Genomic DNA, 14,340 nt, shown 5'->3' on the forward strand with positions numbered 1-14,340 from the left:
TTGCCTTCTTGAAGTCTATATGTGTCACCTGATGCACACAATTTAAATGTAACACCCACATTAATTACAATGATTAAGCAACCAGTTGAATCAAACACAGTAAGAAATGATAAACAAATTTCAGAGATTGAAGATGGGGAAGGGAGGTTGGAAGATCAAAGTGTCTTTCTCACCTTCATACGGCACTCTCTAAAAGCAAGCAAACCAGCTTCAGTACATATTGCCGTTATATCAGACCCAGAGAACTCATCCTTGGTCATAACAAATTCTTCTAAGTTGACATCATCAGCCAACGTCATCCTGGATGTGTGAATCTGCAATCAATAGATCCAATCATCGTTACTCACAACCATAAAAACTTGGCACGTTTCATGTTGAATTTGTTTATTTCTTATAAACAGTCGTGTCAATTTACCTGGAAGATGCGCCTCCTTGTTTTGATATCAGGAAGAGGGAATTCAATCTTCCTATCTATTCGGCCAGGACGAAGCAAGGCTGGGTCAAGACTCTCAATTCTATTTGTTGCCAAGATCACGTTGACATCTCCTCTTGAATCAAACCCATCTAACTGGTTCAGTAACTCCAACATGGTCCTCTGAATTTCACGTTCACCACCTGAATGGGCATCATACCTGCAGACAAAAGATCATCAGGAATATTTGATTAACAGTAATTTACAATCTTTTCATCAATGTTCAGCGACTTGCAGATGACCGCTTAACAGTAAATTACTAAGTATCATCTGTAGCAGCCGAATGGAGACTGTCTATGCAACTAAGTATCACAGTCTGATTAGGTTTCGAGTACAACAAAATCACAAACTAAATTGCCCACATTTCCCAAACCATTTATCAAAGCAAAATTCCAATTTCCTATCAACAAGAGCTAAAATTAACAAAACCAGCATCAAAAACCCCAAAAACCCAATACCCCAATTACCTTATTATGCATCAAAATGGCACAACCAGGCTCGAGCTCGTCCTTATCTACAAAGGACAAAATCCCAACATAGTACTGAGGCCCAACCGAAGACGAAACAATGGCATGGTTTTTAGAAGAAGATTCTATATAATTTTAAATTCTAAACAAAAAATTTGATTTCATATTTGTAATTCGTTTGCTTCAGTTGTTTAGAACAAATCTGAAGTGCATCAACAATGAGTCTTGTTATGGTAATAAATCAATATTAACTTATATTGATTATATCTCAATTATATCTAAATACAAAGTAATAGAAATAAAATAGAATTATAGTGGATGAATCTTCAAACAAGACACATACCGTAGCAAACAAGTGAAACTAGGCGGTTCGATCTGGTCATGAAATGTTTCTATGTCGTCAAGAAAACCAAAATACCATTTCTAAGCGAATAATGGAATTACATCGTGTCATGCAATTGCACTTGCTATACTACAAAAGCACCCTGACTGTGCGCAAATAGGGATATATACATGCCATTACACCTAATTTGTACACTGTAAACCCTTATCACCTTCTGTCAAAATGAATCTACTTTGCCTGGGAGCGTGTTATTGGCTTCCTTGCGATGGGATGATGAGGGATGAAGGGATCCTTCTGTTCGACCAACTTGTCAAGTTGTTCGTCGACAACTCTTCGAGCGGACTCCCTTACTTCCTTTAGACGCCGGTTTCTTGGGTTCTTCAGCAACGATAGTGCAATGCGAACGCGCTCACTTGCATGTTGAAACTGCAAATAAAAAACAGCCCGTCAAAGATATGATTAACAAAAATATCAGATTAACAAAAATATCAGACATTTGACAAAAGCATGAAACGATATATATGCCGACTCACTTTATTTGAACCGTGTGATCTGCATTCAATGTCTTGTAGCCAATTCATAACGAACACACCACAATCGCATCCATTTACTTGTCTACGGGCCTTGTCAGTTCGCACAATGTTGAATTTTGCAAACTGCCATCCCTTTTCAAAATAGTTGACAATCTCCTCATTGTAAATGTGGTCCAACACTTTCATCTACAACACAATCAATGCAAATGAATTCTTAGTCGGGTTGTTAGGACAATAAAAATACAAACGGACCATTACGTCAATTAAACTTACAATTCGTTCTGCTTGTTGATAACGACCTGCGTTGTACTCAGGACCGGGGAGGCTATCCCATATTTCAACTTTTTTATCGCTAGGAAGCACCACAATCAAATACCAATGACTCCCGATTCGATCAAAAACGGGAATGAACATCTAGCAGCACAATGACTTACTTAGAAAAACATGCGTATACAAAAGCACACTAAAGATGTTCTAAATAACAACTTAAATTCTTACCTTCTCGCACTTCTTAAGCCCTACGGTGAACCGATTTGTGTTTTCCCTTCTTAGTTTGACAGCCAATTCGAAAAGTTGACCATCTCTTGTATTTTGAACTTGCTCCTACATTCACATATACTGTAAGCGTAAATTCATTTACCAAATGACAAACTATAACAGTATGCAAAATATGAATGCTTACCGCCATATATGTGGGGAAGTACCAATTCCCTGACCCCTTTTCTTGTAGATAATACACGTGTGCGTTGAGTACTCCATCATTAATCCACTCTTCGGGCCTCAAGCACATGAACTCACCTCTCGTGACATGATGTTTGTTTTCAATTTGAATTATAATTTCGTCACTACAACAGAAGAAGAAAGCAATTCTTATAATTAAATTCACGTGCGCAAGAACATATCAGGAATTTGGTCAATGGCATAATTCAACATTTGTAAGTAGTTACCTTGAAAGGTTGTTAGACCTAAAAATATAACTAAATAACTCTAAATCGGAGTCTTCTAAGTCCCCAGGTTTTAATTTGAAAGGCCCAATTTTCATCTTAGACGTCGTTGAATGCACAACCTTTCCTTTTGCGGTTGACGGGTCAACCCATGGCTCTCTACAAAGAACTCCTGGACGCCTTTCGCCCGTTCGACGTGTTTTAATTCGAGTTTCATCACCACGGGACGGTTTTGTGAACTTCCTCTTTTCCACGCCAATTTTCAACTGCGGAAAAGGGAATTCGAATATTACATTTACGAAAAAGAAAAGTTAAGTATTTTACAACTATGTAAATAAATGCATGCTTAAAAAATCTAAAAGATAACAACAAACTCGATCTTCAAACTCCTAATCGGTCATCATACCTCGGGTTCACTGAAACTCTGTCCATCCGGTAATGGCATCCAAGTATTGTTTACATCAACTACACCTTTCTCCTTTAATTTGCTAGCTTCTTCACCCTTCTTCTTCACAACACTCTCACCACCTTGATCTCGTTCTTTCAGTGGACTGTCCTTAGTTTGATTTACATCTTCATGTCCCGGATGAAGATGTTGTCTTGCGTCTTTATTGAAGGAGCTCACTTGACTCATTACCTTGTCAGTGAATTCCAACATTGACCGCTGGACCTCCGCCTGTATTATCGGCCCCAAAGTTATAGCAAGTCCTTCAACTGATCGCTTCACCTCGGCCTGTATTATTGGCTCCAAACTGACTGCAACTTCTTGAACAATTCTTTCAAGGTTTACTCTCGACACTTCATTCGTTGGACTGTGCTTTGAAACTACCCGAACGGTTGGACTATCAAACCCACCTTGCTTTCTGACCCATATAATCATTTTCCACACCGACTTATTGTCCCATGACACAATGGGATCCAAAGACTTATCAACATATACTCCACCATGGAGAATTGAATCGAAATACAGTAGTTGGAGAAATAGTAGTGACCCATTTACATACAAAACTTTCTTTGCTTTGAACGACCTAATACCTTCACATAAGAAGTTGAATCCATGGTCGGCCCAGTTCTTAGTCTCTATCTTCCCTGGGATCGTCAAGAAAGTTAAATAGTTCCCCGTCACTGATGGTGAGGAGGTCGGGCAAAGTACAGTGCCAAGTGCGAACATCACAAATCGAACTTTAAAGTCCTCATCGGCATTTTCGCACTTTTCCAATTGTTCACCTAAATCCCTTACTAATAATCTCTTGCCATTTCCACCGAAACTTTTCACTAACTCTTTCACCTTTTCATCTTCTACCAGCCACTCAAGTTCAACAACCTCGCCGGTGTTCTTAAGACCCATAACACGCCCAAACTCAACGGCACTTATTCCAATCACTTTGCCGTGCAGTTGTATAGAAGACGTATCAGGATTGAACCTTTCAGTTAGAAATTTGCATAGTTTGCGGTGTAAACGAGTGCAACACAAAGATGCCACTTTACCAAACCCAATTTCATTAATTGCTAAGCGCTTCTGATTCGACAATTTTTCCACCGTCTGATGGAATCGATCCGGGCTGCATCTACTGGTAAAACCCTTCTCATTCAGTGAGACGTTTACTTGCCCACTTGATCCTTCTACTTGCCCACCCGATAAATCCAAGGCAGAGCCATATGTTGCCTTCTCTTGAGGGTTCAATTTCCTCCATTTATTAGCAATCTCTTCTCGTTCCTGAAACAAAAAAATTTCCTCATTAAAAGACCCTATTTAATAAAATAATTACTAAACTGCCCAATCCATTGCCATCTCTCACCTTTCTGTCCAACTTTGCATTTGCCTCTTTCCCCATTTCATGTCGTTGTTTTTTCCTGTAAATCATTTATTTTTAATCAATTAACCATCACAATATTAAGCAACCACATTTCCAATTTTAAGATGTACGCGTAACTTACATGAAATTAAAAAATGCATCTCGCCCAACTCTTGATTGTTGCACATTACTGTTGCCCTTGCGTTTTCCTTTTGCTGATCCCCTTTTTTTAGCTTCCATAACTTGCGCAAATCAAGCACAACTTACTATCATGCAATTGTCTGTAGCGCCGAGAATTTGAATACTAATCCAAAGCCTAATGCCCCCTAAACCCCGTAAGCACCACAACATCACATTGCTTAATTAAAAACATACGGGGACCTGGATTTGCATACAGTAGCTTAGTAATTGCATATACTGATATGCAATTGCTCGATACTACTTGCAAGTGCATCAGCCCTCGATTATTACATTGCACAGATAATGCACACAACCCACCCATGCATTTCTCTATTGGGTCGGGATTCTTACTCATTTCAAATCCCAATACAAATCTTAACCAATCCTCACATTACACTTTCGGAACACTTTAATCCCCATAACAAATTATTCTAAAGCACAGTCAAAGCTACCTACATACCACGAAATCACCTGAGTTGCATAATTTGAAACAAAAACTATATACTGTCATTGCATTCAATGACTTGGATTTGCATACAGGCTATTAGTAATTGCATATAGAGATATGCAATTGCATATTGAGCTATGCAATTGCATATTGAGCTATGCAATTCCACGAACATTACAACTATGAATGTGAGATACGTGCATACTTTGGAAAAAAAAACTATATACTCTAATTGCATTCAATGACTTGGATTTGCATACACGCTATTAGTAATTGCATACAGAGATATGCAATTGCATGAACATTATAGCCATCAATGTCAGATACCCACTTCACCTCACGCCACTTTCAGAATCACAAACCCACCACAATTAAATCATACACAATCAGAGGCCTCATGGGTATTTATATATACAATCAGAGGCCTCATGGGTATTTATATATACAATCAGATCAAGAGGCACTATAACAACCCAGCAGAAATTCAGAGTGGGAAAAGAAATACAAAATTTGAATCATTAATTTCTGGAATTGTTCAATGAAAAAACTGAAACAACAATTCAAAATCACTAGAAGAATAAATTAAATAGAATCATCAATTACACATAACGAAAATCAACACACGAACTTACCGTGATGGAGGAAGCAGCTGGAGAAGACGAAGTGGGTTTCTGGGTTTTGGCTGAAATCTGCTCCTCAGATGGAGAAGACGAAGTGGGGGAGATAGACGAAATCGATCTGTGTGCAGCCTAGGTTTTGAACGAGCGGGAGTTTTTTTTTTCCTTAGTTTAACTGGTTAACCAAAAGAACCAGTTTTCATTGTTTTTAAAAAAAGGCCACGTGATGGGCTGTACAGGTACACCCGGCGCACCACAGACATACTCCTCATTTGTTTATACAAAGAAATCACGGTCGAACCGTACAAAGACCAACCAACATGTAAATTGAAGTAACCGAATGCTTCACCCGGTCTAATGGCACCTGATCTGAACCAAGTCTTCTTCAAATTCAAGAAAAGAGCGTAACCCATTAGATCACATATGCTACTGCTACTGCTACCTCCAACCACTCAAAGATTAAAAAAGGTAAAAAGAGGTTGATAGATTTACCCGTGGAGCAGAAGAACCGTTACTCATAAAATGATGCCTTCGCAACAGTGCCGCATCCTAGAGACGTCTACTCTCTACTGAGAGTGAAGTCTGTGAAAGATAGAGAGGCTCCGGATTACCATTTATAGTGGTTCCTCTGAAACCCTATTTAGGGTAATGGGCTTCTGAGGTCTATTTTGGGCTATAATAGTGGCTATGCGGGGCCTATTAAGTCGGTTCATTAACATAATTGTTCGTGGAAAAAGGGCTAGGCTCTTGAGTTCGAATTAAAAAGGTTCAAGAGAACATAAGGTTAAGTGCTTGCACTAACTCCTAGTGGTCTTGAGTTCGAAGGTTGGTACCACATTCTCAACAAAACCCTAAAAGAGAACATAAGGTCTCTAGTTTCGAATTGTTTTTCGTTTTAAATTAGGATAGAAATTGTATAGTAACAAAAGAAAAAAAGAATAGGAATTGCACTTATATGGTGATTGCATTTCTTTGATTGTCCAAATTATGGATTTATTTTATGTTACTTACGCAAATTATGAATTTTATCAGTGTCTATAAATTGATTTTCGTTTTTCCAATTTAACGGATAGAAGAATGAAATTCAAATTCACATCATCTAAAGACCAACATATTCTATTTGAAGGATGCATATGCAATTGCCGGGACTCAAACTCTAATAAACTTGGTGGATTAGGAGTAACCTCAATTCTCAACTTGCTGAATTATCCATTGGTCAATGAGCGCCATCAAAACTCAACTTTTACAATGGGTGTCTCCAACAGATCATTAGGTTGCATATAAATTGCCACTTTCTTTTTTAACTTGCCACATATGAAATAATTGAAATGGTTTCTCTATTTGTTTCATTTGTGAGTAATTTTGGAATTTCATGTTAAATGATGATGATCATTTGTTTATGGCATATACGGTATTTTAGTATAAAAATTTGTGTCCCCGTCTCGCACACATCCTTTCAAATCTTAGAAACGGCCTAAGATTACTACTGTAATACTATTAGAAGTTATAAACTTGCTGACCTCCTGATTTTCTGAACATTAACAAATTTTGGGGTCAATTTGTATTCAGAAGAAAAATGGCTTCCCAAGTAAGTAGTGCAAAAGGAGGAAAAGAAAAACACTCAACTGTCGAAGTCACTAAAGTACAGTGGTGGACCTATTAAGGAGTAAAGAGGTGCAGTTGCACCTTCCATCGCCGGAAAAACCATTGTTGGTGCTTCAAATTACCGTTTTACTCAATTGGAGTACAGACTACCTTATTTTCATTTTCAACATTTAAGTAAACATCTTTGTCCTTTTACTTTTATTTATTTTTATATTACTCCATTTACTTAAGTTTACAATGTAAATAAGGAAGTACCCCATTAGAAAATTAAATTCCCACCAAATCAAAATATGAAAATTCAGTTTTAGTGCAAAATACGATTTATGCTAACAATGATGGCTCATTAAGTCTATATATGCTTCATAATAAGATCCCATAAAATCAAGTTTTCTTATTTGATGTGTAAGGAATAAAAGCCGCCAAAAATTATCTTGAGAAAATGATTATTTCGAAAAACTATTTTTCATACTTAGTCAATATTACATCTCTGCTAAAAAATTTCTGGATCCGCTAGTGCTGGAGTATCCTTGTAAAGTTATGAATGCATAACGCCTCTCACATGCATGTGAAAAAGAATTAATGACCATATACCAATATATCTAGAGCAGCGGCGGAGGTTGTTTACATGTGATCTTTAATCTACATTACTTCACTTCCAACCAAAAAAAAAAAAATTCAGTGATTTTGTTTTTCTTTTTGGTTGAAACAATAAGATTCATTGATAAACATAACAAAATACAAGATACAAACAGGAAGAACAGAGTCTCCAAAGAAGTTATTGCAATACAGAAAATCTAAAAAATATGAACAACTAGGCAAATATATAGGACTGAAAAATGCGGGGCCATGTCCCCTCATCCGGCTTCTAATTTCATGAAGCTTAAAGCAAATACAAAATTTTAAAATATATATATATTTATAATAAAGTTTATGCAAAGATGTTCCTACATTATTTTTAGTTGAATTTTTAAAAAATCTACTTGTTTGTTTATGCATATAGATATTTAAAGAGATTGATAAATTGTGGTAATTTGGGTTAGTAGTTTTAGTGTGACTTTTATGTTCGCATTAGTTTTGCATTTAATATGTTAGTTTGTTGCCCTCTTGAAATTGGTATTTTAGATGTCTTGTTGATATTTTTGATTGTATCGTTGAACTTTATTTAATGAAGTTTCTATTTGATTTTTTATAATAAAAATAAAAATAAAAGATTGATAAATTATTTGAAAAAGAGCAAGGACAGATGCCCTGTCCATATCAGTTGTTCAGAATGCGATGTATCATTTTGTTCCCAATATATTTCCATTTTGTATTCTTTCACACTTTAATATAATATTTATAGTCTAGATGCTTTATTTCCTTCAACTTTAATTCTATGGATTCAGTTTAACCCATTGTTGAATCTTATCAAAATAGAAGTTAACCAAAAAAAATAAATAAATAAAACAGTGTTGAATACGATTGTGTGGTTGTTGGGTGATTCACAAGTTCACAACTGTGCTCCTACGCAAAGCTTCACGCATTGCTTAAGGCACCACTTACCCTTTGAATGTGACTTGATCTGTTATTGTCAAAGTTGGTTGGAAATTTAAGCTCCACTACCTTCCAAAATGGTGGGCCAATTTAAGGTCACCCACCGAGTCTTCAGTTCTAAGGAGCTTAGGTTTTGGGTTATATCTCTAGCACTTGCCCCAGATGTCACCCTCCAAATCACTTTCTAGATCATCTAAGACACGAATCTCATCTTAAATTTTGGGTCAAATTATAAGTTAGAGTCGTGCATTAGAAACTCAAAACTTGAACTTAACATTTACCCAAAACTCAAGCCCATATTAATCATGCGTTTTTTGTTTTTGTTTTGAAAAATTTAGGAAAGAGAAAGAGGGAGATTTTCACACATACTACTAAAATATTATGGGAGTTCGAACTTGAAATCACAGGTATACAAATCAATATGATTTTAGTAAATCTTAAGGCCTGTTAACTAGAGCTGTGGTCGACTATTTAGTTAATAGTCAAACAGGTCCACAGGTCTATATTTAGTCTCTAATTTGTTAAGTTAATATCAAAATCCCGTTAACTATTAATTATGTGCATTGGAGCCAAAAAAAAAAAAAAAATTATAAATCTTACGGCCCACCAGTTTTGAACCCAAATATGAGAATATGGATATGGGATTTGAGCTGGCCTAATAATATAGTACCAATTTGGAGTAATTTCCCATAATTTTCTACTTTTTGGACTTTTCTAACAGCGTGTAGCTAGCACAGAATAAAAAAGATTCCTAAACAAAGGCAATTAATCATATGGGAACAATTCTTATTCCCCCAAGCACTTGTGTTGTACCTTCCTCTAATATTCTCAGTTTTTTTTTAAATATCACAAGGTCCCACATTTGAAGGGTGGGATTAATCCCTGCTCGAGATTCGGCTTGTCTCTAACTACAAAATGCTTCTAACTTGTTTCAAACTCCTGCCATTGAGGCACTAGATAGCTCGCCAGCTAATATTCTCAGTTTTCACTATTAAGTACTAATTGTGCAAAGGGGAGCACATTATTTTCAGGAGATGCAAACCAAATTATAATTGGAGTGGAGACTAACAATTCTGGTTTTTTTGTTTTTTTGTTTTTCATGAAAGCTTTCTATATACTTTTTCAAGTGAAATAACCACATAGGAGTTAATGAATAATTTTATTCAACCACGTCGGTTCATGAGATTTGAATTGAAGACCTCCTCAAACAAACAAATTAGAGACTAAATAGCACTAGATCAAGCGCTTATGGACATAACCATATAGGTTTTGAAAGTCAATTAGTCTCATATTTGTATGCAGGGTCTCTCTTTGTGTGTATAAAAATATGGTACAAAGACGAAAGAAGAAGAAATTGTGGTTTTACAGATTAATTTTGAAAAGGGGAAACGAATGGTTTTAATTAGGAGTTATAGAATTCTTTTCCTTTCCATACCTTGTGAACACAAATCTCCCTGTTGAAGTTGATCTCTTCAACACAAGAGGACCCTTCACCAAGCTGAAAACTCCACTTCTATGGTTGTCGGATTTGGAATTCTCTTCCTCAGCTACTCTATTTGAGGATCCAATTCCCATGGAAAATTGGACATTTTCCATCTGGTTCTCCAAGTCCTCATCATCTTCACAGTCATGTAAATGCAACACATCAGCAATGGAAACACAATTCAAAGAAGCTGATCTCCTCAATTGCTGGATCCCATCTTGTCCAATCTCACAACTGTTCACTGTATTATCCAAGTGAGCCCTTTCTCTAACAATATCTTGAGTTGTGGTCTTTGGAACAACATGATCATTTGCAAGACTTACAACCTCTTCCAAATCTTGGACAACCAAAACACTTGCATGGCTTCTGTGCTGGTATTCTGAAGCAGTCGCATTTTGCTCCTGCTGTGGATTCTCTTGAACTGGAGACAGCACTTGTTGATGATGATGAGGCACCAAAGCTATGGCAGGAGCAGCAATATTCGACCGGCACAGCGGGCAACTAGAGTGAGATTTGAACCAAGTATCAATGCAAGGAACATGGAAAGCATGGCTGCACTTTGGCAATAATCTCAGGCTCTCATTTTCTTCGAACTCACTTAGGCAAACAGAGCAGTCTGTGCCTTCTACAAGGCTGTCACCTCTCTTATACTTGTGAACTTTGATTGACTTGATCAGAGACTCATCAAGGCCAGTTGTTGAGCCTTGCCATGATTCACTAATTTGGTTTGGATTCGAATTCTCCATGTCTATGTCTCTGCCGCCATCGTTATCTCTTCGCCGGCAATATTTCGATATGATGGTGTAGTAAGTGACTAAAATGAAAGCACTTGCAAAGATGCCAATGACTGCTATAATTAGAGGAGAGAAATCTGTAGCAGAGTCTTTGCTGTCATCAGCTTCTGCAAAATCAAAAGGAGGGGGAGGAGGGCCAAGGATGTAGCACCATTGTGGACAGTAGATGCTGCAAATTCCTTGAGAACAATCTTTGTAATTGTCATATGGTGCCCAAGGATTTTGGTTCCCTGAAGAGCCCATATGACCAAAAACCTCAATGGCACACACTACCAGATCTTGGCCTCTTTTCTTAATTTGGTCACTTTTGCTTTGCTTGATATATGCCAAAGAAGGAGGAGAGGGAGAGGTAGGCAAGTGTTCAAGAAAAAGGAGAAAAATGAGGGGCTTAGATGGAAAGTGAAGCAAAGTAGAAGAGGAGATGGATTATTGATGTGTGTCTCCCTTATATTCTACTTTTTCTTTCGTTTGTTTTCTTTCATTTGTTTCTTATCTCTCTCCTTCTTTTTCTTTTTCTTTTTCTTTGGCATTATTTATAGGAGGTGATGGTTTCTTTTCTAGTCTATTTGTAAGTAGATGATTGGTAGTTGAGTTTGTGATCCAAGTGACTAATCTAAAGCTTAAGAAACCATCCAAGTCTCTAGTCGGTGAATCTAGGTGAGAGAGTGGACTCTTTGCATTTTCTATGCAAGCACACCACACTTCCAACTAACTCAACCTCAGCTTCCTTGCCATCTTGAAAAAGGAGTAATCATTTTTACTTAATTTAATATGTACAAACATTTTAGTGTTATTGGTTAGTTTAATATTTTATGTCTAATTAAGTACCACGACAACTTAGTGAAAGTCGCCATGATCTTGTATTTTATTTCTTGATAGTTAATTATAAGCATGTATTATGTTTTGGTAATGGTTCTCAATCACCATTTAATCTAGGAACATTTATATATCTCCACTCGTTCGAAAACTTGTTTGACAATAGTTCACCTACAGAAACAAAGAAGAATTTACTAAAGTTAGTGGACACTGATGCATCAATGAAGTAAGTTTTAGGTTAAACACGATATTGTTACGTGGTGTATATATCAACCGTGTTAAAACTCCATTATATTTATTAATATTACATCCTTATAATATAAATCTGTCGTTTATTTATATTATAATACGTGTATTAAAAACCACACATAGACGTTACAATACAAACAACATTTCCTCAAAGTGTCTTTCATACCTGTGATGTTGAACAAAACAAACCTTAATAGGTGTTGATATTCCTAATTTGAAAGGATTTGTCTCCCTAAAATAAAGTTATTCGAGTTGCGGTTCTCTCAAATGAGTGTGGGATGTTTTATTCTACGTAGGCGCAGCGCAGGCCTAAGGAGGCCGGCGTTACATACAACACAATCATTATTGTTTCCACAAACAATGAATAATCCTATGTAAAATTACTACAAAAGTTAGTATAGTAATAAATAAATATTAATCATAATAAAAATAATAAAATATTTAAACCCAAAGAATAATTTTTCTTTACTTTACAGAAATGTGATTGAGATGTGAGCTAAACACGTGCAGCCATGTGAGTTCTATGCAATTACTGAGATCTTATTGGTTGGCTTAAGTGAACTTAGGATGTTTTGACCAGAAAAAGAACAACCACCAAAAAAAAAAAAAAAAAAAAAAAAAAAACATTTTCACCAAAAAAATATATAGAAAAGAGAAAAATAAGTAATTTGTCATGTTAAATGAAAGGCTTTGCATGCAGATGGAAATTTTGACCCTTCTGCAATTCCAAGGTAGCATTAGAATATAACATCACCCAATAGTACCCTTCCAATTTTGTGCCGTCTAAAAAAATAATTATAGGCTTCAAACTTGATCTTTTGGCTCCAAGGAAAAGAGAGTATTCCCAGCCACTGAATTGAAATCTCAAATCTAAATTACAATGAAACATGTACTAAAATTTTATATGGAAACCACAAGTTTATAAATTTAATTTGTACGCATGACAAAATTTGTAACGAATATGCATCTACAAATACAACAATAATGGTTTGGATCCATCTTATCAAGTCAGATTAATAACGGATTGACCTAATAATGACACGTTTTTAAAGAATTAAGTCAATGCTCATTCGCAACACACATTTTAGGTACACATTAAAATCGTAAACTGAGATGTAAACATTATAAGTCTTAACTGAAAATGTTTTATGTTTTTTGGTTTTAGAATTTTAACTATTACATTTTATTTTCAATTAGAATATATAAAATCTGTATTATTCCTCAATGTACATTTATCCTTAAAATAAATTATTGCTTTTCCGAGAACAAAAAAACATGCAGAGAAAGAAAAACAAACTTTTTTATGAACATTATTGTATGGTGCACTACATGTTTTTATTATCCATGTTACCAACTAATCCTACTTTACATCTTCCTCACGTAATATATCTTTTGTCACGTGAAGATAGAGACAGAAAGAAAAATATATACACCTAGTTGCACGACATATTTGATATAGTGAGAATTCCATAATATGACAGACTATTTTGATGTAGAATTATTTACACTAATACTTCCAGAGTTTTTTTACTTTTTCACAAAAGCCCTTGAGATTTTAGAAATTTCACGAATACTCCCTAACGTTTTAAATTATTTTTACAAAACTCATTTTCATTGATTTTTCATTCAAAGATTAATAATTTTATACAAATTCTCCAGATGACAAAGTTGACATTTTAGATTAAATTGCATATACTTCATTGAGGTTAATTTTGTCATTTGCATAAGTTTTTTTTCAATGAAATCATCAATTTTTGGACAATCAACAAAAAAGAATTTTGTAAAAACAAACTGACACCTCAAGGGGTGTACATGTAATCTTTGAGACTTGCGGGAGTTTTGTGAAAAACACAAGAAAACTCAGAGGGTGTAAGTATAAATAACTCTTTTGATGAATAAGTCATAGTCCATATGGAATTACAACTTAAACTAACTAATACTTCACTAAAAGAAAAGTGTTTTTTTTAGCTTTAATTAATTGATAGTTGTGACATCATTTTCGGTTTCTACACACAACTCAATCTATGTAAAGAGTATTTAGCCTAAATTAATCGATAAGG

General features: G+C 35.6%; 1 protein-coding gene across 2 annotated transcripts in view; it reads right to left on the reverse strand.

The window, feature by feature from the left end:
• The window catches only part of LOC117617270 (RING-H2 finger protein ATL52-like), a 19,224-nt gene extending 6,320 nt beyond the window's left edge, over nucleotides 1-12,904 (reverse strand). Inside the window, exon 1 of one of the 2 annotated variants that reach the window (XM_034346585.1) lies at nucleotides 10,433-12,904. In XM_034346585.1, the coding sequence (XP_034202476.1) occupies nucleotides 10,433-11,458 (1,026 nt within the window). In that variant the 5' untranslated portion in view covers nucleotides 11,459-12,904. Of the gene's footprint in view, nucleotides 1-10,078 lie in introns of those variants that run through there. The other variant, XM_034346584.1, reaches the window with a different exon arrangement.
• Nucleotides 12,905-14,340: the final 1,436 nt, after the last annotated feature.

Source organism: Prunus dulcis, chromosome 2 (genome assembly GCF_902201215.1).
Source record: "Prunus dulcis chromosome 2, ALMONDv2, whole genome shotgun sequence".
Lineage (NCBI taxonomy): Eukaryota > Viridiplantae > Streptophyta > Magnoliopsida > Rosales > Rosaceae > Prunus > Prunus dulcis.